Source organism: Semicossyphus pulcher, unplaced genomic scaffold (assembly GCF_022749685.1).
Source record: "Semicossyphus pulcher isolate SPU_LCO1_2020_fin unplaced genomic scaffold, fSemPul1.0.p SCAF_4, whole genome shotgun sequence".
Taxonomy (NCBI): Eukaryota; Metazoa; Chordata; class Actinopteri; order Labriformes; family Labridae; genus Semicossyphus; species Semicossyphus pulcher.
In genome coordinates, this window is record NW_027211715.1 from 6,610,474 (window position 1) to 6,634,606 (window position 24,133).

At 39.1% G+C, this 24,133-nt stretch overlaps 4 protein-coding genes across 4 annotated transcripts; 3 read left to right on the forward strand and 1 right to left on the reverse strand.

Moving 5' to 3' along the window:
- Window positions 1-6,989: 6,989 nt before the first annotated feature.
- Window positions 6,990-10,693, forward strand: LOC138607224 (uncharacterized). Its single transcript, XM_069679800.1, has 6 exons — window positions 6,990-7,029; window positions 7,844-8,377; window positions 8,519-8,629; window positions 9,310-10,251; window positions 10,393-10,475; window positions 10,575-10,693. Exons 1-6 carry the CDS (start codon window positions 7,001-7,003, stop codon window positions 10,691-10,693), a joined length of 1,818 nt encoding a protein of 605 aa, XP_069535901.1. The 5' UTR covers window positions 6,990-7,000.
- A 524-nt stretch (window positions 10,694-11,217) lies between these two features.
- Window positions 11,218-12,512, forward strand: LOC138607840 (apolipoprotein L3-like). Its single transcript, XM_069680497.1, has one exon. It carries the CDS (start codon window positions 11,227-11,229, stop codon window positions 11,917-11,919), a length of 693 nt encoding a protein of 230 aa, XP_069536598.1. The 5' UTR covers window positions 11,218-11,226; the 3' UTR covers window positions 11,920-12,512.
- Window positions 12,513-12,926: 414 nt separating this feature from the next.
- LOC138607841 (protein SPO16 homolog) lies at window positions 12,927-14,748 on the forward strand. Its single transcript, XM_069680498.1, has 5 exons — window positions 12,927-12,992; window positions 13,221-13,314; window positions 13,670-13,841; window positions 14,073-14,151; window positions 14,237-14,748. The coding sequence occupies exons 1-5, from the start codon at window positions 12,927-12,929 to the stop codon at window positions 14,342-14,344; spliced, it is 519 nt and encodes a 172-aa protein (XP_069536599.1). The 3' UTR covers window positions 14,345-14,748.
- Window positions 14,749-15,720: 972 nt separating this feature from the next.
- LOC138607801 (glomulin-like) lies at window positions 15,721-23,796 on the reverse strand. The gene is made up of 18 exons (XM_069680451.1): window positions 23,755-23,796; window positions 22,371-22,496; window positions 20,430-20,540; window positions 20,246-20,354; window positions 19,067-19,316; window positions 18,891-18,981; window positions 18,621-18,787; window positions 18,459-18,512; window positions 18,338-18,368; window positions 18,159-18,248; window positions 17,782-17,823; window positions 17,620-17,693; window positions 17,358-17,442; window positions 17,106-17,215; window positions 16,319-16,382; window positions 16,102-16,237; window positions 15,902-15,996; window positions 15,721-15,816 (listed from the first exon to the last, which is right to left on the reverse strand). Exons 1-18 carry the CDS (start codon window positions 23,794-23,796, stop codon window positions 15,721-15,723), a joined length of 1,773 nt encoding a protein of 590 aa, XP_069536552.1.
- Window positions 23,797-24,133: the final 337 nt, after the last annotated feature.

Here is a 24,133-nt window from a genome sequence, read left to right on the forward strand (position 1 = left end):
GATATTGTTCTGTCTTTAGGCACCTGTCCCAGAGGATGTCCACAGAAACTGCAGTGGCTCTCGGTGAGGATTTGTCTGAAGACGACATACGAAGGATGCTCAGTGACATTAAGCAGCTTGATGAAATCAGGTCAGTATTTCATATGAATGTTTAGTTTGGCCTGATATGATCTATTATACACTCACTGGCCTCTTTATTAGGCTCAGCATTATACGACAATATCAACACAACAACAGTAGCAAGAGATCCATACCACAGCTCTGCCATGATGCTACTTTTCAGTCTCCAATCTGTCAGAGAGGGGGTGACTCAGGGATAATGGTGACTGTGAATGCACCAGTCCTGACTGCTCCGCTGCATTCACTTCTTCTACAGCATTATATTACAAAGGACACATTCAGTTTATTTTAGTGGTAACACTGCATGACAACATAATTATTGTTTGTTCAGCCACGAAGAGGACACTTTAAATATTAAAGAGGTGTTTGTAAACACACATGAGAATAAATTGCAGAGCCAGATCTCTGAGACATCTCCAGACGGAGCTTTCACCTTCTGTAGAGTCACATTTTCATCTGTCAAATTTAAACATGTTCAATATGAACATAACATCCAGCCTGCCATTTGTTGACCCTGGTGTTGAAAAATATTAAAATAAATATTCAGTGTTTCCTGGTTATTATGTGTATTGTAATATATTACATTATATTATATTATATATTAAGAGCATGAAGTTCATAAAACACTGAGCTAAAGAGGCTAAAAGACATCAAAGAGTTCATAAATAGTTTTGTTTTCTCTCTTTCAGGAAGGATCAGCACTTCTGGACGGTGTTCTTGTTCCAGGAAGGAACAGAATCTGAATTCCTCAGAGAGTTTGAAGAGCGAAAGCCCAAGATGCTGCAGTCTTTAAAAGAGCTGAAGCAGGTCGCTGTGCAGCTTGACTCCATGAATCAGGGGGCAAGGATCTCTGATGTGGTGGGCAGCTCTGTGGGGGCAGTGGTTAGCGCTGTTGCCTCACAGCTAGAAGGTCACCGGTTCAAACCCCGGTTTGGGCAAGGTGGGCCCTTCTGTGTGGAGTTTGCATGTTCTCCTCGTGCATGCGCGGGTTCCCTCCGGGGTCTCCGGCTTCCTCCCACAGTCCAAAGACATTCATGTAAGGTTAATTGGTGACTCTAAAATTGCCCATAGGTGTGGGTGTGAGTGCGAAAGGTTGTCTGTCTCTAAGTGTCGGCCCTGTGATTGACTGGCGACCAGTCCAGGGTGTACCTCGCCCTTCGCCCAATGACAGCTGGAATAGGCTCCAGCCCCCCGCGACCCTGAACAGGATAAGCGGTATAGATAATGGAAGGATGGATGGATAATAAATATGACCTGAGCTGTTTGTTGGCTCTTATTGAATTTGTTCCCTCCTGTCTTGATCCTGGCTTGTATTTTATTAACTCTGCGATGTACATGTCTTTCTAAAAATGTAACACACTACATTGTACACGTCTGACTCCGCCCACATCTGACCCCAACCCATTCCGCATGCTACAGCCAGGGGTTATTGCCCGTACTGGGCTCAAGCTACAACAGAGACGCTGTCGTGCGCACTCAGCGAGAAACAAACAACAAAATTTTGGCGTCATATTATCAAAACTAAAGTATTCAAGTGCCTTTCAGCAAGCATGTAGTAATGGCAACAAACAAAGAAACGACTCCTCAGTGGAAAACAACGATTATTGCCAGCACATCACTCCAGGTAGGAGTTAACGTCTGAATTTTCGAACATTACAATTCGGCTACTTAAGTGAAGTTTGCTAGCTACCTATCCTATCAAGCTAACCTTGATGCAATAACGGTGACTACAAAACACAAAAATGTGTGCTAAAGATAATTACAGCCGTTAAATTGGTACCTAATTTAACTTAATGCAGCTTTTAACCGAATGTAGAAGCCAAATTAATAAAAAGTCATTGACATCATTTTAAAGTGTTTGTCTGCTTGGTGGAACAGCTGAAAGAGGAGAACAAGATCTAAAGGGCGGTGCTGGCTCACAAACCAAAAGCATTGCTGAGACTGTTTGAGGAAGGTGACCTGGTGTTTATTTATTCAGGATGGAGCAGGTAATAAAACAATGAAAAGTCCAGGCTGCAACAGCTGTATATTATAATTTCATTGGGTTTATAAGTTAATTATAGCAGGTTTATTTCTTCTTGGGGAAGGAGACTGCTCTCCACTGTGTTGAGGCTGTCTCTGTCCTGACATGTGTCTTGAAGCAGTTTTGAAGGGAAAAGGTTCAATCCCTGAGAATTTGATGGTTAGTCATACTTACTCCTACCTGTATAACAGTTGTATATACCTTGTCTTTTTATATGTATCCCTCATATTTTTTTTATGAATCTATCTATTCTTTTTATTCTGTATTTACTGACTTGCTATTTTGTCTTACTGCTGTGACACCCAAATTCCCCCCCTGGGGATCAATAAAGGATTATCTTATCTTAACTCCAAAAATAGGACCAAATATTCAGCAGAATAGGTTTCACTTTTTTATTTTATTAAGGGAAGGACTATTTACCCCTGGACTCCTCAGAAATACCTTATCAGAAGTTACATTTATTATAATTTATCTCCTTTTTTTGCACTCTGCAACACTCTGGACTTTGCCACAGCTTATTCACATTCCCCATTATGCCCTCTGGACTGTTTCCTGACACAAATGGGCTGTTATGCATGCTGATATTTTTGTATGTTTGACTGTTGAATTGATGTTGCTTCAAAGCTCTAGAAAAGAATAGAGTAAGAAAAAAATCATTTCTTTCTCATGACAGTGTTCAGGTGATATGGTTATCTTTTATCAGCCTACTGGCTTGCATTTCATGTAATTAAAAATATAGAAATAATAAAAATAAATTTGTGTTTCTGGAAAAAAAGAAAATTGTTCCTCAATGTCATATTGTATATTGTAATTTTGTCCATTTTACATATTGCTTTTTATGACTCCGCGCCTGCGCCAGCCGTGGCTGGAGGCATTATGTTTTCGGGTTGTCCATGTGTCCATCCCATTCTTGTGAACACGATATCTGAGGAATGCCTCGAAGGAATGTCTTAAGATTTTGCACAAGCGTCTCCTTGGACTCAAGGATGAACTGAGTAGATCTTGGTGGTCAAAGGTCAAGGTAAATGTGAACTCACAAAACACATTTGTGGCCATAACGCAAGAATTCACAGGATCAATAGGTTTAAGATGAAGTGATGACATTTTATACCCAAAAGATGAAAGGTCAACCTCACTGTGACAGCATAATGCTTCATATTGTCACTCTAATCCAACTCTGATTGATTTAGACCCCACATGTATGAATCCACCCTTTTCACTTCCTCTCACTGGATGACAACCAGGACAGGAGGCCTTCTGTTTCTCTGGTAATCCACAAGCTCCATGATCTTGCTAATATTGAACTTAAGGTGATGATAATTGCATCATGTGTCAAAGCTCTTTTTCAGTACTCTCTCCTCTGGAAAAATAGTCACCAAGTGAGGGCAGCATATTTCTCACTGGAATCATACATGTCGTTATATATTAACTTCCATTGCGCCAAAACATACACGCAATACCTTTTGTTTAATAACTCTACACAGAAATGTAACTTCAGCTTGACTTGTTGGCGGAGACATACAACCGTAAGGCGGTAATTCTAGTTTATACATCAGTCAGACATTTCAAGAAGCAAAATGTCAAGTCATGGCAGGAAAAGCATAGATTAGAATTGTTATATTTGGTTAACCTTTGCTTGAAGGGCTATGAAGTGTTGCATTAATGTTCGGCTAGCTGAGACAGTTGTAGACAGTTTCAGGGTTTGAATAATTTTTCCCCACCTGTTTTTGTGGTAGTTCACATTCTACAAAGAACATCAACTTAGTTCACAAAATGTGACTTTATGGTAGACCAGTTAAAAAGCTTTCCATTCATTTTTGGAGTTGATTCACACTATTTTTAAGAATATTGTCAGAAAATCTAAATGTTATTGTGGCAGTTCATCTGTAACTTTTGCATCTGAACATATCTGTGATAACTTTCCCTGATTAGTGTCATTATTCACACCTGTGCTAATCTTGAAATGTTGTATAGGATATGTAGGCTAATAAAGGACCAATTTTATCATCATAAAATAAACTATTTTAATCAAACAAAACCCACTTTAGAAGACTATAGTGCCTTTCTTTGGTTTCGTTATGTTTAGCGACAAAAACCTCAGACGAATCCATTAAATCTTAAATAGGCGATACTACAGTGGCCTCTAGTGGCTTCCTGTTGTCATGGTAACACAGGCGCTTGTGCTGTGTAGGTCTTTGTCGCGAAAGAAGGAGAAAAAACCCGGCAGATATTGAAATACGTACTGCTGTTCATTTGTCGGCTTTAGAGTTTGAATGCACAAACAAGTAGGCTAATTGAGGAGGGCTGGAGCTTATGAACATTAAATTATCGACACGAGGTATTCGAATTAGAGGCAGTGAGACGTGAGATTCCAAGAAAGAAAAGGACTTTATTTACAGTTGCACCTTTAGTTTGTCAAGTGGTGAAGTCTGTGTTTAAACAAAGAGAAAGTGTATAATAAAGTGGGTCAGTTCTATGTTTCAACAACATTAACAAAAATGACTGTTCTCATCAACATGTGAATTAACATTAGCCTGACAAGTTAGATTAAGCTCTAAACACAGGTAAACACAAGATATCAATGTATCAATTAAACACTAAATAAAGTCACACTGAACTTAACAAATAAATTACATCATCAAACTAATAGTCCTTAGATCATAACTCACTTTTGTCACACTTGACAGGCAAAGGAGAACACATGTCTGCTTGGTTGAACTGAAACTGAACAATGGGCTCTCTGCCTATTTATAAGAGTCTTGATTGCGAGGAGATGAACTTCAGCTGTCTATAATTGAGTCCAGCCAGCACAGGTGTGCATGTTGCTCCTCCCAGAACACAGAGGAATCATGGCAGACAAGATCACAACATACAGTATTCTATTATTGTTTCATCACAGCTTGAGACTGAGAAGAAGAAAATAGCCGACGTGACGCAAAAACTTATTTGATTAATAGACATGTTGATCAGGCTGTAGATGTCTGTTTGAACAGACATCTACGGCTGGATGTTGCCACAGACACACAGTCCATAAAATATACTAAATATATCTACCAAATAAATATACTGCAAATGCAAAGGCTTTCATCAGTGGGCCATAGGTTCAATCATCATTCAGTGATAGATAGTGACTTAAAAGACATTTATGTAAATGAAAAAGTTTGAGGTTGTTGAGGCACTTTTCGACTCTGAGGGACTTTGGGTCCTCTGTGTGCACATGCCTGTTGCTGATTATACGATATATATGAACAAATTACAGATGAGTCAGTTATTAGCTTCTTTAAACCAGAGGAGAGGGTTGAATCGAGAGAGGCATGTAGTCGCTTCTTCAGTACCATAATAGTTGAGCACAAAAAAATGTTCTTTAGTAGCAAACCATTTTGAAACTCTAACTGAGGGTAACTTCAGAAATGAGGAATAAGTGATCATGTTGCTGTGATACCATGAAGGCCAGTTGATGGGTTTACTGCTTCTGTTTTGTGAAGATAAGAAGATGTTTACAGGCTGTCCTGTAATCTCCATTAAACTTATGATGATTAAACTACTGATAAGGTATTTCAGAGTCATCTAGGAGTAAACAGAGTGAAACCTACTCAGCTGAATATTTGGTCCAATGTTTTCACAAAACATTACAATTATTTCCCTTCAGAACTGCTTCAGGACACACGCAGGGACAGAGACAGCCTAAACACAGTGGAGAGCAGTCTCCTCTTTCAGTATTCAGTTATTTCAGAAGATTCAGTCACCAGCTGGGTACGAATGGTGATCTCTGGTGCAGGAGACAAACAGACTTTTGTTACTGATCCATTTAAAGTGTAATGAAGCAGCGATGGGGAATGTTATAAAGTCGCAACATGAAGGTGAAGACAGAACATCGGGACAGGAAGCAAGTCTGCATCCAGGTAAGTTTGAATCTTTGAGCAAGAAAATGTGACAATGTGTGTGCTGATAAAGAGACAGACTTTTAAATGACTGAATGTCAAAGAACACGGTTAATAGCATGTTAATAAGCTTACACTCCGTATCCTTACATGATGTAACTGTATAGTATTAAACTAATGTGGAAATTAAGACTCACATCTCAACCTGGTTATGCCAAGCACTGTAAAAATCATGTCTGTAAAATTCATTCTGCAGTTTAAACAAAATAACACTGCTAATTATCGTCCCTAAGAATAGATGAAACAATGTTTAATGATGGTAAAAGTCTCAAACAGCTCTGTCACAGCATGTGAGCTCTGGAGAGACCTGCAGGTCAAGTGGTGTAAACTAATGACTGTGTATAGTCTATGCTGTAAACAAGAAGAACAGTGAAGTGACAGAACTGAATGAAACACAGAAATGATGATTGATCCTGAACATTATGAAACAACAGATCCAAACCTTTGTGGTTTCTGACCCTCAAACAAAGCAGAGCCTGAAGACGTGTGCGCTAAGACTTAATTCTGTTTTATCTCAATCACTTTATAGATGGTTTAGTTTTACAAGTAAAGCAGCAAAGATTAGAGACACATCTTAAATATATTCCAAGTAAAAACATTTCATCCTGCATCTCTTTGCTGATTAAAAAGTCACTGATCAGATTTATAAATGATCTCTCTGAGAGCTCCTGACTCCACAGCTGGGTACAATCTGTACAGTATGTAGACCATGTGTGCCTTCATAGACAGGTGGACCTGTGGTTGTGTTTCCTCCTTTATAGTTAGCATGCAGCTGACAGAGTTCTAATAATCACAAGGTGAACACATCACACCTTTATTAGCATCTTTGTGTTAGCTTCCTGTTTCTTTTCATTCTACTAAACCGTCTCTCTCTCTCTTTATAGTCCTAGCTTCACATCGAAGAAGCATTGACTGGATGATTTATTTTGATGGAGAGCAAAATGGGTAACTTCCTTTTTAAGTTCTAATCTTGCTTTTGAGAAGTCTGTATCCCGAGTAGCCTGTATCATGGCCTTTTTGTACCTCACTGAGAGTTTATTAAGATTTTATTCAATATCATTTTAAATTTCAGTCTTTTAATTCTTTCATATCATATGACTTATTTTTATTTCCAACACGTCTATAAGACAAAAGTAGATTAATAACTTCACAAGAAAAACAGAATAGCATTAACAGTAAACCTGTACAACAATTTAAAAAGCAAAATGTAACACAAAGTAAACAGAGCATGTTCTTAAAGGACTAGGAGGAAGTATACAGGCTTTATTCCTACACCCTCTGTACTTCCAAACCACTATACCATATTTACATCTTCTGGACAGTCACTATTCTTTTTATAACCCAAATATCCACCCAGCTATCACACTCTTTCCTCTACTGCATTACATCAAAAGTGTTTCTTTAACAGGATAAAGTTTGTGTTTTTCTTGAGCTTTTTCAAAGTGTTCCAAAAACCTGCCCACAGACTGCAACACGCTCCCTCTTCATTTCTTTAGAGAAGGTCTTTAAATTATAACCCCTCTCTTTTTTAGTCTGAAGAAATTCATTCCTGCTCTGCGCTGTCTTTCATTCTAACAGATCCATGACCTTCAAGTCATGTGATTTTAAACACAGTGTGTTGGTGTGTTTGTGGTCTCCCACATTGTTCCTTTGTGGCAGCCATTAAAAAACAGCTCAGTGAAGTTGTTGTTATTCATCATTTAGCTTTGACAGATCGCTTCACAGAGATTAACCTTCAAAGTGTGTTTCTGTGTGACAGAGAGAAACTACAGGAGGCCTTGTGCAGCTACACCACAGAAACACTCGACTGCATCCACACAGTGAGAGGACTGCCTGGATGGATTCATGAAAGGAAGGGAGAATTAAACAAAATAAAGGCCATAAAAAACAGGGCTGACAAACTTCAAGAGAACCTAAACCCTTTTGAGCTAATGGACAGAACTAGAAGGCAGGCAGTGCTGAGGGAAGAGCTGGCCCTTGTGCTGGAGGACACACTGAAAGGCCTGGAGAAGCTCAGCTGCTTTGTGGATGCAGTGAAGAAGCTGGCGGTCACCTCACCTCGTGTGTTCATGCAGGAGAAGCATGTGGTGATTCACCTGCCAGCAGGGGTCAGCCTGGAGCTCGTTCAGGAGGTGATCCAAGCTGCTCGGCTGATCTGCCCCATCCTCTTCACTTACGAACAAGAAGCAGATGACTCCTTCCTCCCCGAACTTCAGAACCTTGAAGTGATTTCACAACAGTTGGATGAGAACATTCAGACTGTCCAGAGGATCTATGACATTTTAGAGATCAGGTATGTAGCTCTTATTATTATGTTATTGGCACATTATGGTGTTAAACTATTTAAATGAATCTGGAATAATAAATAATGAATCACAGAAACATGAAAGGAAAATGTTTACATATGAAAAATAAGATATTGTTCTGTCTTTAGGCACCTGTCCCAGAGGATGTCCACAGAAACTGCAGTGGCTCTCGCTGAGGATTTGTCTGAAGACGACATACGAAGGATGCTCAGTGACATTAAGCAGCTTGATGAAATCAGGTCAGTATTTCATATGAATGTTTAGTTTGGCCTGATATGATCTATTATATACTCACTGGCCTCTTTATAAGGCTCAGCATTATACGACAATATCAAAACAACAACAGTAGCAAGAGATCCATACCACAGCTCTGCCATGATGCTACTTTTCAGTCTCCAATCTGTCAGAGAGGGGGTGACTCAGGGATAATGGTGACTGTGAACGCACCAGTCCTGACTGCTCCGCTGCATTCACTTCTTCTACAGCATTATATTACAAAGGACACATCCAGTTTATTTTAGTGGTAACACTGCATGACAACATAATTATTGTTTGTTCAGCCTACGAAGAGGACACTTTGAATATTAAAGAGGTGTTTGTAAACACACATGAGAATAAATTGCAGAGCCAGATCTCTGAGACATCTCCAGACGGAGCTTTCACCTTCTGTAGAGTCACATTTTCATCTGTCAAATTTAAACATGTTCAATATGAACATAACATCCAGCCTGCCAATTGTTGACCCTGGTGTTGAAAAATATTAAAATAAATATTCAGTGTTTCCTGGTTATTATGTGTATTTTAATATATTACATTATATTATATTATATATTAAGAGCATGAAGTTCATAAAACATTGAGCTAAAGAGGCTAAAAGACATCAAAGAGTTCATAAATAGTTTTGTTTTCTCTCTTTCAGGAAGGATCAGCACTTCTGGACGGTGTTCTTGTTCCAGGAAGGAACAGAATCTGAATTCATCAGAGAGTTTGAAGAGCGACAGCCCAAGATGCTGCAGTCTTTAAGAGAGCTGAAGCAGGTCGCTGTGCTGCTTGACTCCATGAATCTCTGGGCAAGGATCTCTGATGTGGTGGGCAGCTCTGTGGTGACAGTGGGAGTTTTGCTCATCATTGCTGGTTTGGGATTAATTCCATTTACAGATGGAGGATCTCTAGCTCTGACTGTGATGGGGTTAGTGATAATAGGAACCAACAGAGTCAACGCTGCTTTCACCAGAGCAACAGAAATCGGAGTAAACACAACCCAACAACAAAAAGCCAAGGAAAGCCTCGAGAACTTCAAGGAGGATTTGCAAAGTATCCAGGCTTGTCTGGATGAGGTCTTGTGCAGCTACACCACAGAAACACTCGACTGCATCCACACAGTGAGAGGACTGCCTGGATGGATTCATGAAAGGAAGGGAGAATTAAACAAAATAAAGGACATAAAAAACAGGGCTGACAAACTTCAAGAGAACCTAAACCCTTTTGAGCTAATGGACAGAACTAGAAGGCAGGCAGTGCTGAGGGAAGAGCAAGAGCTGGCCCTTGTGCTGGAGGACACGCTGAAAGGCCTGGAGAAGCTCGGCTGCTTTCTGGATGCAGTGAAGAAGCTGGCGGTCACCTCACCTCGTGTGTTCATGCAGGAGAAGCATGTGGTGATTCACCTGCCAGCAGGGGTCAGCCTGGAGCTCGTTCAGGAGGTGATCCAAGCTGCTCGGCTGATCTGCCCCATCCTCTTCACTTACGAACAAGAAGCAGATGACTCCTTCCTCCCCAAACTTCAGAACCTTGAAGTGATTTCACAACAGTTGGATGAGTACATTCAGACTGTCCAGAGGATCTATGACATTTTAGAGATCAGGTATTTAGCTCTTATTATTATGTTATTGGCACATTATGGTGTTAAACTATTTAAATGAATCTGGAATAATAAATAATGAATCACAGAAACATGAAAGGAAAATGTTTACATATGAAAAATAAGATATTGTTCTGTCTTTAGGCACCTGTCCCAGAGGATGTCCACAGAAACTGCAGTGGCTCTCGCTGAGGATTTGTCTGAAGACGACATACGAAGGATGCTCAGTCACATTAAGCAGCTTAATGAAATCAGGTCAGTGTTTCATATGAATGTTTAGTTTGGCCTGATATGATCTATTATACACTCACTGGCCTCTTTATTAGGCTCAGCATTATACGACAATATCAACACAACAACAGTAGCAAGAGATCCATACCACAGCTCTGCCATGATGCTACTTTTCAGTCTCCAATCTGTCAGAGAGGGGGTGACTCAGGGATAATGGTGACTGTGAACGCACCAGTCCTGACTGCTCCGCTGCATTCACTTCTTCTACAGCATTATATTACAAAGGACACATCCAGTTTATTTTAGTGGTAACACTGCATGACAACATAATTATTGTTTGTTCAGCCTACGAAGAGGACACTTTGAATATTAAAGAGGTGTTTGTAAACACACATGAGAATAAATTGCAGAGCCAGATCTCTGAGACATCTCCAGACGGAGCTTTCACCTTCTGTAGAGTCACATTTTTATCTGTCAAATTTAAACATGTTCAATATGAACATAACATCCAGCCTGCCAATTGTTGACCCTGGTGTTGAAAAATATTAAAATAAATATTCAGTGTTTCCTGGTTATTATGTGTATTTTAATATATGACATTATATTATATTATATATTAAGAGCATAAAGTTCATAAAACATTGAGCTAAAGAGGCTAAAAGACATCAAAGAGTTCATAAATAGTTTTGTTTTCTCTCTTTCAGGAAGGATCAGCACTTCAGAGAGTTTGAAGAGCGACAGCCCAAGATGCTGCAGTCTTTAAAAAAGCTGAAGCAGGTCGCTGTGCAGCTTGACTCCATGAATCTCTGGGCAAGGATCTCTGGTGTGGTGGGCAGCTCTGTGGTGACAGTGGGAGTTTTGCTCATCATTGCTGGTTTGGGATTAATTCCATTTACAGATGGAGGATCTCTAGCTCTGACTGTGATGGGGTTAGTGATAATAGGAACCAACAGAGTCAACGCTGCTTTCACCAGAGCAACAGAGATCGGAGTAAACACAACCCAACAACAAAAAGCCAAGGAAATCCTCGAGAACTTCAAGGAGGATTTGCAAAGTATCCAGGCTTGTCTGGATGAGGTCATTACTCAACAAGTCATCAAATTAGAAGCACGTCCGATAGATATGGCTGCGGGAGTACAGAGGGTGCTTCTTGAAACTGGTGCTATTGGCACTACAGGTATGGGTAAGGTAACAGCCAAAGGGGCTGTGGCCCTCTCAAAGTCCGCCAGGGGCGGTCTCGTTGGGCTCAATGCTCTCTTTGTTGGCCTGGAAGACAGCACCAGTCTGGCCAAAGGCAGCGAGACTGACTGCTCAAAGTCCATCAGAGCCATAGCTGCAAGGGCTGCTGCTGCGGTGGATTTATGGCAGAAGATCTATAATTCCCTTAAATCAGAAGAAAGCAGAGATTTGTTGGAGGAGCCATTTTATCCACAGAAGTAAACATTTCAGAATAAGCCCTGTTGTGCTCTGTAACATCAATCTGCATTTGTGTAAATATATATGAACAGTTGGTACTTTTGGGACGATCAGTTGTGATGCTTACGAGAGGGTACGTGGATGTTGTGTTTTGGACATTACAGAGAGATCAGGGATCAAACATTAGACAGATGGAAAATGATATGCTGATATGAAGCTGGTGATCCAGGATGAAGATGTGCTGATTTTTAGTGACAAACAAGGGAAAGATCTCTTCCCCTATATCTTCTACTCTAATTGCGGTGAAATTGTAATGTCAATGTCATTAGAGGATATAACCATGTTTTTCACAACAGGATGTGGATCTGTCAGGTCCAGATATTTAACTATTGCTTGATATTGATGGAAAATTTTTAAACTTTATAATCAAAAGTTTTATCAAATGTTTTTGTTAAAGTTTTGTCAATGTCTTAAAGTTAAAGTGTCACATATTATTTTCTGCTGAAACTGTTAAAACCCTTCCCTGTATCTCTCCCCCAATATCTTCTACTCTAATTAGCCTCAGCATGTCACTGTCATTAGAGGATATATAACCATGTTTTTCTCTAGGCCTACAGGATGTGTATTATATTTAACTATTGCTAGATATCTCTCAGGTTTCTGAGACACATCAGCAAAAAAATAATAATTAATTGTAATTATAATAAATACGACCTGAAGCTGTTTGTTGGCTCTTATTTAATTTGTTCCCTCCGGTCTTGATCCTGGCTTATGTTTTATTAACTCTACGATGTACATAAAACTGTAACACTCTACAGTGTACACGTCTGACTCCGCCCACATCTGACCCCACCCCATTCCGCGTGCTACAGCCAGGGGTTATTGCCCGTACTGGGCTCAAGCTACAACAGAGACGCTGTCGTGCGCACTCAGCGAGAAACAAACAACGATTCAACGCGCTGAAGCGTAAAGTTTTGGGGTCGTATTATCAAAGCTAAAGTGTTCAAGAGCCTTTCAGCAAGCATTTATTAATGGCAACAAACAAAGAAACGACTCCTCAGTGGAAAACAACGATTATTGCCAGCACATCACTCCAGGTAGGAGTTAACGTCTGAATTTTCAAACATTACGATTAGGCTACTTAAGTGAAGTTTGCTAGCTACCTATCAAGCTAACCTTGACGCAATAACGGTGACAACAAAACACAAAAATGTGCGCTAAAGATAATTACAGTCGTTAAATTGGTACCTAATTTAACTTAATGCAGCTTTTAACCGAATGTAGAAGCTAAATTAATAAAAATATCGTAACCTTTTTTTTCACAGAACCATGACACAAACAGGATGCTAAGTGCGCAGCAGCACCGCATCAGATTTTCAAACAGTGTGGAGTCCGGAGTTTTTATTTTTCCTCTGTCAGGTAAACCTGCTGTATTGTCTGGTGTTAGATAAAGCACCAAACCCATAGACCAAACCTCAAACACAAGACCTAAAGAGCTAGTCTGGACAATTAGTTCTCCAATACACTTGCATTTCACTTTTCAAGCCAGTGTCCAACATTTACTTTGCTCATACACAGTATTAACTTATTCAGCTAGAATTGTACCCTAAACTTAAAAACAGTGTAAGAAACAATGTGATTATATTGTAAATTGATTAAAATATGTTAGTATTATTATCTTTAATGGATGTTGTAGACGAATTTAGCCTCACAGTAAACAAAAAATGCAATTTTGTTTTTATAATAATGTGACATGAATAATTTATGTCACTAGGTACTGCATTTCTGTTGATTGACCCTCAAGACCACCTTGAGCCTTTTGAGCAATCTGGACTCATTGAGAGGATAAAGATGTTTGTGCAAGTACACAGGAACAGCTTTCTGCTTCTATATGCCCCCTTTAATGGGAAAAGGGAGCTGGAAATCTTGGCTGTGATTCAACACAGGTAGATAAATGGCTACAATATGTCTTGTCATGTCCCCAAGTTGAAGTCTGGAAGCATGTTAAAACCTTGTTGCTTTTACTGACACAAAAAAAAAACAGGATTCTGGTTACATAGACATTATTAACATGATTTATTTCATCTTACATACTTCTTATATATACATATACATATATATATATATATATATACATATATATATATTATAACTGAGAAAAGTCTTGTATCTTTCAGATTCTTTGGTAGCAATCTCAGGATCCTGCCTGTGCGAAACAATGCTGAGATTGTAAAAGGGATGTTGACAATTGCCAAGGTGAAGAAAAAGGCAGTGCACAAAATATTTGGTATTTTTGGATAACAAATGATTTGATATAAGTAAAGGCTAATTTTGTCTGCAGGCCACCAGTAAACCCCATGTGGACAGTATCTGCAACCGGATGTCTCAGGCTCGGGCTCACATCATCAAAAGCAGTCCTGTGTGGGAGATGCTACGAGACACGCTATAAGCTCAGCTGGTGATCACAAACACCTCTGCTGTTTTATTACGATAAGGTAATGAAGGTAAACGATTTGTTACAGTATATGACTACAGTTTGTTCTGTTCTGTTAGAAATGTCTGCAGTAACTTTGCCATAGAATAATTCAAAATGTATAAAAAACATGTTTTATATCAGTAAAACTAAAACATATTAAATCAAAAAGTGTTCTGAATATTAGTCCAGTGAAATGACTCTTGAGCACAAGCAGCCTTTTTTTAAGTTGAGAGTGTATAAAGTCCAGTTAATGAAGAAAAAGAAAATTAAGAAATTAGCAAAAAGAAAAACCAATCAGTAACAGATGATCCAATAAATAAAAATGATACAGAGAAATTGAAAAGAAAAAATCTAGTTACATACACGCTTCAAAAAATGATTAGGTATCATGTATTAAATTTGATAACAAAGAGCTCGTGCTCATATGTACTTTGGCGTTCCATATCCTCGCACCACAAAATGTGAGCTACATCCAGCCATTTTTCATTTTGTACAACGCAACATGAAGAGGAATTTTTATTATATCATTATAATAACTGGATTTTAAAAAGTTGCTTAAAGCTCCTGTGAGGACCTTTTGGTTTGTGTTGATTTTGGCGCCCCCTGTGGACAAAGTTGTACAAAGTGGTGTTTTTTAACCAATAAATCTCATCCTGCTCAACAGTCATATGTATCACACACCTTACATTTCTGCCCTGAAAAATGTAAACAAAGGCAGCCTGCACTTAATCTCTTCGTCTGACACCTAACCCCCGCCAGCAGCTTATGGGATAAACAAGACGAGGTCAAAACCTCGTATGTGGCTGACCGCATCAGGTCAATGTGCGCTTTTGTGGGCAATGTGTTACAAGGACTGTTCTTATGAGGCCGATGAGAAAGCAGGTGCGCTGGGGACGTAGGTGAGGACAGTGGCCGAGCAGTAACAAAGTATCCAGAACCTATAGACAGAGAGTCGCATCAGTGAAGGTCCAATATGCTCTATGATCCGCCATTGTGATGTCGCAACTCTCTCTACAGCTGTTAAAGTACCGTCCGTCCGTCAGTTACTCAATCAGTCAGTCAGTCATATACAGACCCGTGTGTAGGGCTGAACCCGGTGGTCAGCAAAAAACAATTATATAGAAATAATCAATCTTGTTGCTGATGGTCTGGTTTGCTTTTGTAGGTCATATAAAGTAGTCAGAATTAATTTCAGTCTGTTTCTTAACCAGCAAAAAACTCCTCACAGCAGCTTCAATGATGATGATGATGAAGAGATATAAAAAAAACAAATCTAATAAATATGAATTTAAAATGTTCAGTTTTCTCTACCAGTTGGACAGATGCTCATTAGAGTTTGAGAGAGTTGTTTAGTTAGGAATCTTGAGCTTTTCCTCTGTGATCTCTTCAATCCGGACTATAAGACTCTCCATCAGGTCAAATGTCACCAGAGCGCTCTGCAACACCTGCAGCATACAAGAGTTATCAGCTGTCTGGTTTTACAGATTACAAAATGAAAATGATAATTAAAGAGAGAGAAAGTTTCAGTACCTGATGCTGGCTCTCTGGGGACATATTGGACACTTTCTCATGTTTCACTGTCATGCTTTTGACTAATCTGCTGGACCTGGCAGCATCTCTGGCTTCTATGGGAGGGAAATAAGAGAGTTCACAGTATGTTAACAGACTATTGTGCCCCCATTAGTCATTTCAATGTTATTTTGCTGCAAAGAATAGCAGGTAATTCCTACCTTTTGCTTTTAGCTTCTGATCCTCCCTCAGTGCCTTCAGTTCAGCTGAGTAATATCCTCTTGATATGTTGATACACACACGCAGCATCTTGAGGTATTCATCTCTGATTCTGCACAGCTCTTCCCACACATCTGCCTGAAGGTAGGAGGAGATCATCAGCTTTCGGCATTAACCAGGCTGACTGACCAGTGAAAGTGTTGAATTAGGGTGACTTACTGTACTCCTCAGTTCTTTGTCTCTGATGAGGAGATAGCGTAGAAGATTCAGACTCTCCATAATCCTGTAAAAAGAGAGATAGGGCAATGCTTAATAGCTTAATCTGAATGAAATGTGAGCAGACACATTTGTGAGAAGGTTGAGATTTACATAAACAGATCTAAATTTGTTATGTATTTTTAATTCATCCATGAATTTTATATATACTAGCGACATCATTGAGGGCTAAACCCTAATTTACAGTGACATCAAGTCGAATACAAAAGCAAGTAAAAAGAAAAACTAGAACAAACGGATAAGAAGCAGAGAACACATTTAGCTAATTAATAACTAAAATATTCCTGATTCCTGATCCTGATTTTTGTATATAATTGAAATGCAAAATACAATACAGTGATGTGAAAAACATTGAAACCTTGCATTTAATGTAGATAATTTGATAGAACCTAGATATCTAGCTCCATATTTATTTAATGAAATGTTGCCTTTACTTAGTTATAGAAATGTTTTGCAATATCTTTTGAAGGGCAGAAAATGCTGGAGATACATTTCTTAGTGTTTGCATCTCCTTTTACAGGATATGTGGTTTGTGGTTTGGCCCCAAAAAAACTCCAATTAAGGGGATTTTTTAAAACTTAGTCAGACTGTGGCCAAGAGACATTTTCCAGACTGCATTGCCTCTGGGCTAGTAAACATTTAATAGTTAGTTAGTTAATGGATTATGCCTAGGGCAGAGTCAAAAGTAACAAATGAGCAGGCCTTTATGTAATCATCAGCTGTTACTTACCGGTCCATACTGTTCAGCAAATCAGTCTCAGCACCTTGTGGCAAACAGAAAACTAGTCCCAACAACGAGAGAAGCTCCTCTCCAAGAAACCATTTGTTGGCATTACCTGGCTGGAGGGGAGTTAGTTATGCATTTAAAACACCTTCAAATAAAATCACCAGACATGAAACAACATCTGAGTCATCAAGACTAAGGTCAAATACAAAGTCAGGATCGTCTCAATCCTGATAAAACGAAGTAATCAGAACTCACCTGCATAGAAGATTCTGCTTGACTCCTGATGTTCTTTACTATGTAGCTTTCTACTCCTGCGTGGTTGCTGGTTTTTAACATGCACCTACAACAGAATCACACATCGATATATAGTAGATTCTTAATACAGTGGAATACTTTTAAAAGATTGCATATTAATTTAAAGCAAATATACACAAAAACAATGGGAGGAAGGTGCATTGAATTAAGCGTAGTTGTGCTACTGACGCACATGAACTATCCTCCATGCTGATTTACCCACCTGAAGAACTTGTGCTTTGCTTCAGCATCTAATTTATTGATGAAGAGCTGGAAAACCTTCATTCCTGATTCTCTCTGGGAAAGTAGTGATCACTTAAAGTTAAACACAATCATGAGTTTCACAGTATGTGAAAGGCATCCTTTCTTTAGGCATTATACTCACCAAATGTTGCATTGGACAATCGGTAAGGACTTGCCGCAGATTCTATGAATTTCAGCACACCACAAGTCATTGATTTGACAAGCACAAGTTCAACATCTGGACAATGACAACTTACTGGCCCGAAGAGCTTTTTCTGATATTTTGGTCAGAACAATTGTTGTTGTAGTAGTAGTAGTAGTAGTAGTAGTAGTAGTAGTAGTAGTAGTCATGGTAGCGATAATGTTTAATCCTAATCCTACAAGCAAGTTCCAATAATAAGTGATTTCCTTGTGCTATCAGACCCCTGTAGATAAACTGGTATTTGGATGTATGACTATACATTTCTTAGCACAACTTTTAAGAGTGTAAGAGGGAGGCTGATGATATTCTTCTCTTACCTGTGGTACACTATAGAAGCTCTTCAGTTCTAGTAGACTCACTGGCAGGCTGTTGTCCTGCACACTGTCCAAGCTTTTTGCATACAGTGCCTGAGAGAAAACAGATAATTTTCTGATTTTATACTTTGTTTAATCTCATCATTAGGGCTACTTCTAAATCACTATAAAGGTTTCCTTACCAGTCCTTTGAGTAAGTGTGATTCCTTTTTGCTTTCAAAGAAATTAGATTCCCAATTACATTAAGAAATCAGTCATTCTAAAGAAATAACTTTTTCAGTCAACTTTGAATTGATGGCGTACCTACTGAGTAGCTGATTGATGTATTCCATGTTGCACTGAAGAACAAATACAGGACTGACAAAGAAGAAAACAGTACAATTTAAACTATCATTAGACAACAATGAGCACTGTTTTTTCTGTTCATGTGAGTGTGTCTGAACGGATGTATAGCTTTTATTTCACCTGTATACCGCTGGAAAGCTGTCTATGCTGATCAGTTGGACAAACAGTAGATAAGCCAGACAAGCTCTTGACTCCTTTGACTGAATGCTGTCCGTCTGGGTGCTTTTCTTCACAGTGTTGAAGAACAGGAGCTCGGAGAGAGACTCTTGGATAGTAGGTAATATGACCTGTAGGATAAGTAATGCACAGAGACATTGTTTCAAATAATTAAATCACACTGAAACATCATCCTTTGTTTAAGCACATAAAACACAGAAAAAATGCTGTTACCATGATCTCTGTGGCAAACAGCCAGAGCGATGTTTTTCTGTCTCGGTTCAGTTCAGCCTCAAGCAAAGGCTCTCTCAAGCTCCACATGCAGCTGCAGAACATCAAAATCAAGCCTTTTACAACCTTTTTTTTTTTTTTTACATGTAATGTTACAAAACATAGAAAAGGAAACCTACAACTTCAGAAGCTCAGTCTTCAGCTCCTCATCCTCAGAGGTGGTCGTGTAGTTTCCATTCTTCCTCTTCATCTCCTCTATGAATGGCTTTGTAAAGGCAGCCAAGGCGTTGCAGCAGCGACACACACCGTACTCGTCAGCCTCCTCCTGCTGCTGTGTGTACGGTACAGGCAGCCGGGATAACTGCTTCTGCAGGGCGGAGAGAGCCAAACCCACCCCGGCTGCCTTTCGTTCCTCCAGCTGAAGCAGCACTGTTAAGCGACAAGGTTGTTGTAGTTAACAGTAATGTCCAGCAGGGGGCGCCAAACACCACTTTTTAAATCACTGCATATGCAGGATAACCAGTTGTCAATAACAGCAGGAAGCTAAAGCAAATGCAAGGATTATGCAGCTATCCTGCAGTACATTCTTCCTTAATGTTACAATTTTACAATTTCATTTAGCAGATGCTTTTGTCCATTGCGACGTAAATCTTAGAGTTAATACAACGATCAAGATAGGAGGGAAGGAATGGAGGTTATAATGCATTTTAATTAAAACTGTTATAGAGAGGTGTTGATTCAGCTGTATGATTTTGGAGGTTGACATTTGTGTTGCTGTGGAATTGCATTGTTATACATGTCTTTTTTTAATTTTTAATTTTTAATTTCTTTATTTTATTTTATTTTATTTATTTTTTTTATCCATTACTTGTTTTACCCTGTCGTTTACTTGAGCTGTTGTAACAAGTGAATTCCCGCCAATGGGGGATCAATAAAGTCTATCTTATCTTATCTCTTATTATAATAGCTTCTACCCTATTATATCAGTGAGGGTAGGCTATTATGTTCTACGACAAAGACACATCTATTGAGCTGCGTGATTGATTATGTTCATGTCTGTTGAGCATATTTTTCAAAAACAAAACAATTAGAAATTTTATGATTTCTGTCAGTCAACAATTGTATTTGTATGCTTGTATTTTACACATCATGAAGATAATGAATGAATGTATTATTTTAAGTTATTATTATGAATTATTACAACATCATTTTAAAGATTGGCCTAATGCCTAATATTGTCATAGGACACCGTACAGAATTATACGTGCTTATCAACTCCCCTCATACATTATGCAAGTGCTCTAGATGTCTTAGAAAGTGTTACTGTGGCAGCCTTTTGTCTCTGCGGGTCGTGTTACCTGTTTGAAGATGTGGAACGAGGGCTAAGATGGTCTCAGATATGACACCTGGATCTATGTCTTCAATTAGTTCGAGCAAGCTGTACAGGAGTTCATCCGGGCTGCAAGTCTAAACAATAGAACAGCATTACAGCCAAATTATCGGAATCATGGCTTATTATATGGATGGATTGTTTGTATCTACCTTTGACAGATGTGTGAGGGCATCCTGGCAGTGATCATGACTCTTCTTTTTTTTAACTACTTCTTTTACGAGAGGTGCGATGAGAACACAGCCCATAGTCTTGACAAGGCCCTAAGTGCAAGAGAACACAATTATTTTTCATTAGTAGCCAAAGAAGTAGAGTCGGGCACTTCCTGTCCATTTGCACTTGTTGCTACATAAACACGTGTTTGTGCAACATCTTGCTTTGCATCAGGAGAAAACCTGTGGGATTAAATGGACTGGAAAAAAGCACGATTGTGAGTACAATGAGTGCAGGTTTGCACATCTCCATGTTGATAGATCTAAGGAGCATTGCATTGTTATATGTCTAATTGCAAACAATTAACGGTTCTGAACACACGACACGTCATCAGAACATAATATAGATCTGAGAGGCAGCACTTTAAACTGTAAGAAAACACATACCAGAAATGGTATTTACCTTATTTTTTTCTGTCACGTTAATATTATGTTAATGTTGATATCTGTCTGTTTAGTAAGCCAAGCCTCATAATTGTACAATGGTGAAAGTTCTGTTTATGTCTGAGTGTGCGAAAGATGAAAAATGCAATAAAATCTAAATTTAAAAAAAAAGGCAACTCCAACTGGTCTTCTGCTCTAAAGACTTCTGCAATATTATTTTTTAGTATTATTATCAGTTTTTATCAATAAAAAGCTACAAATGTTCTCATGCAAAATGCATCTTTTAAGCTACATCAAATGTTTCTGCAAACATTTATACAACTAAACAGATCATCGACATGTAGTGAGGATGTAATGGTTCAGTATGCTGCTGCTTGAATTTTAACAGGCACCCAGAAATACCAGCACAGACTCCTGTGCTTGCCAGCTTACACTAGCTGCCATTTTTTTTATCGAATCAATTTTAAGAATTCATTGATTACTTTTAAAGGATTACATGACCTTACCCTAAAATATATTACAGCTCTTTTGCCCCCTTATGTGCCTCGGCGTTCCCTGAGATCAGTGTACGCAGCTCTGTTGGCTGTTCCTAAATCTCAACTGGTAACCAAAGGTGACCGGGCCTTTGCAGTGAGAGCCCCCAGACTGTGCCGATGACAGTAAGACAGGCCACAACTTAAGCTTCTTTTAAACCGGCTCTGAAAACTTTCTTCGACAGGAAGGCTTTCATGAATTCTTAATTTATCGTCTGTTTTAACTCCTGTATTTTTATCTGCTTTCCTTTTATCTTTATGTATTTTTTGTGAAGCACTTTGTAACCTTGTTAAGAAAATTGCTATATAAATAAAGCTTATTGTTATTATTATTATTATCATTATATGAAAACAAATATTTATATATATATCTTCCTGTCAAATAAACAAGAAGAAACAAACACCAAATGCTCACAGTCTGCTTAGACCTCAGCTATTGCTGCTTAAGGTTATTCTTTTTCTCTATGTCCAAGTTCAAGGCCATGGATTTCCTATTTATTAATCACTTGAACCCCTCGAGATTGTTTTTGCTTCAGAATCGTACTAAATGACACAAGCTTCTAAAAGTATGCTTAACACAACTGCATGAAGCGTGGAGAGAAGGGACAACCAAGGGCACTTAGAGGAGTGCCGTATTGAAGAGGGTTATCAGTGGAGCGAGAAATCTGACTGAATATCTGCTTGTTTTCTCCCCACACCTCCAGGTCAAGAGGCTGCAGCAGGCACAGAGTACCGGCTGCATGTTAATGCTGAGCATAGTGGGGTAGTTGCAGGGAAGTGGATGCTGCTGTTCGCTTCAGTAGCTGTGTGGCTGTTGTTGCTCAGGAGGCTGTGGTGTTACTGTGTATGTGCTTCAAGTGCTGTATGACAGATTAACACTGTCACTTTATATCTGTGAGGTACTGCCAGTCAGGAGAGAGCAGACGTGTGTCTTTCAGTTGTGTTAGTGGTGGAGGAGAAATACCTGGTTCTTCTCATCCTGGAGGAATGTAAGTAGTTGCCCACTGTCACCCTCTGTTAGACAAGCAAATCCAAAATCCTTGAACTGCTGATGGTCCTCTGGATTTAAATCTTCTTCTGGAGTATCCCGCTAAGAACAGGATGTAGGAAGAACGCCTGTCAGTTATCTAAGTGTGAGCAGATATTATCCCTCAGCTTAAAACATGAGGACAAATAAAGTAAGTCAATAATGAGGATATTATTTACCACAATCACTTGGCTGCCATTTTCCACTGGTGTTACACCCAATTGTGGCACCTCTAATGCTGTTACAGTATTGTACTTTTTGTGTTGTAGGTTACACGTTTACAAACGAAGGAAATTTGAATAATGGTTATCATTTCACGCTTCTTGTTTGATCATCAACTGGAAAGGCAATTTATTGTGAAAATCCAGAGAAAAATGGGACAATATTTAAAGATTAAACAACATAATAAACAATGAGGTATCGTTAGACAACTGCTAGCGTAGCATTCAACACTTCCTAGCTAACATACTGCTAGCTAACATACTGTTAGCTAGGAATTTAGGCCTTTCCTACAAACAACTTTAATGTCAGCCAGGTTTTGGGTTAATGCTAACGTTAGCTGTTGTCTAAGGATAGCCAGTGGGTCACCAGATATGTTGTTTTACTTTGAAATATGACCCCATGCCACTATGGATTTTTCAGTATTCATTGTCTTTTAGTTGCTCATCATTTGGAAAACTCTACATTTATAATTTGCAACAGTCATCCTCTTGATAACAGCATTTTAATTTCCCTTCTTATGGTCACATTAGAGGTAAATGGAAGCTGTGTGAAAAACGAGACAAAGGTGGGTGACAAATTAAAGGAACAATCACTCCAGGATCACAATGCCCACATCCATAGGGAGTGAGGAATCACTGAATGGTTTCATGAGTATGAAAATTATCTGGATCATACGCTATGGCCTTCGCAGTCATCAGATCTCAACTCAGTCAAGCTCCCAGGGGAGATTCTGGGCTGAAGTGTGAGTCAGCCCTGTCTACCGCAATCATCAAAACACCAAGCGAGGGACTATCTCATGGACGAATTGAGTCCTTCCCTCCGGTAGAGTTCAGAGAGTAGAAAAAATGCCAAGACCCATTGCCAACAGTTACTATGACGTTATATGTTGTTTTTACCTTTAATTGGTGATTGCTGTTACAAGGCAGGCAGTAAGTATGACTGCTCTTGTTTACTTTGTCACCAAAATCTTCATCAAAGTAGGTGAGTTATTTGGCTGATATCTTAAAAGTACACATTTTAAAACTTAAGTAAAGAAAAGTGATAATGAGTAAGGCTGCCATCTTTATTTTATTACAGTAATAGAACATTGTTGACTTACCCATCTCTGGATTATGTCATTCACCTGCTCTTCATTCATCATCAGTGTGTCCTGAGCCATCACAGTCAATCCTCTTATCAATATGTCTTTATTTTAAATAGAAGCTGTGGCAGCTATAAGAACCAGCGTCAGCACCCGGTATCAAAATGACCAAAAGGATTGCTCTCCTCGTCTCTCGGGGGGGAAAGAGATTCAGTCTGTAAGGAACCCTGACATAAACCTCTTATCTCTCTTTGTGCTCGACTTGTAATAGGATTAAACCAGAGCGCTTGTGTGTGGTCACAGAAAATGTGGAAGTGTCTGGAAGGATCCAGTCGAATTCCTCTTTCAGTTCTGCTAAATGAATCGTGTATCGTTGGTCACGCTTTGGAAGGACCGT

Coding starts and splice junctions, on each gene's coding strand:
- LOC138607841 (XM_069680498.1), top strand. CDS start 12,927: ATGGCAACAAACAAAGAAACGACTCCTCAGTGGAAAACAACGATTATT. Junction 12,993..13,220: donor TTGCCAGCACATCACTCCAG/GTAGGAGTTAAC, acceptor TTTTTTTCACAG/AACCATGACACAAACAGGAT. Junction 13,315..13,669: donor TTTTATTTTTCCTCTGTCAG/GTAAACCTGCTG, acceptor TTATGTCACTAG/GTACTGCATTTCTGTTGATT.
- LOC138607224 (XM_069679800.1), top strand. CDS start 7,001: ATGATTTATTTTGATGGAGAGCAAAATGG. Junction 7,030..7,843: donor TTTGATGGAGAGCAAAATGG/GTAACTTCCTTT, acceptor TCTGTGTGACAG/AGAGAAACTACAGGAGGCCT. Junction 8,630..9,309: donor AAGCAGCTTGATGAAATCAG/GTCAGTATTTCA, acceptor TCTCTCTTTCAG/GAAGGATCAGCACTTCTGGA.
- LOC138607801 (XM_069680451.1), bottom strand. CDS start 23,796: ATGATGAATGAAGAGCAGGTGAATGACATAATCCAGAGATGG. Junction 18,249..18,337: donor CACACTTACTCAAAGGACTG/GTAAGGAAACCT, acceptor GTTTTCTCTCAG/GCACTGTATGCAAAAAGCTT. Junction 17,443..17,619: donor GCAAAGCACAAGTTCTTCAG/GTGGGTAAATCA, acceptor ATTCTGTTGTAG/GTGCATGTTAAAAACCAGCA.
- LOC138607840 (XM_069680497.1), top strand. CDS start 11,227: ATGCTGCAGTCTTTAAAAAAGCTGAAGCAGGTCGCTGTGCAGCTTGAC.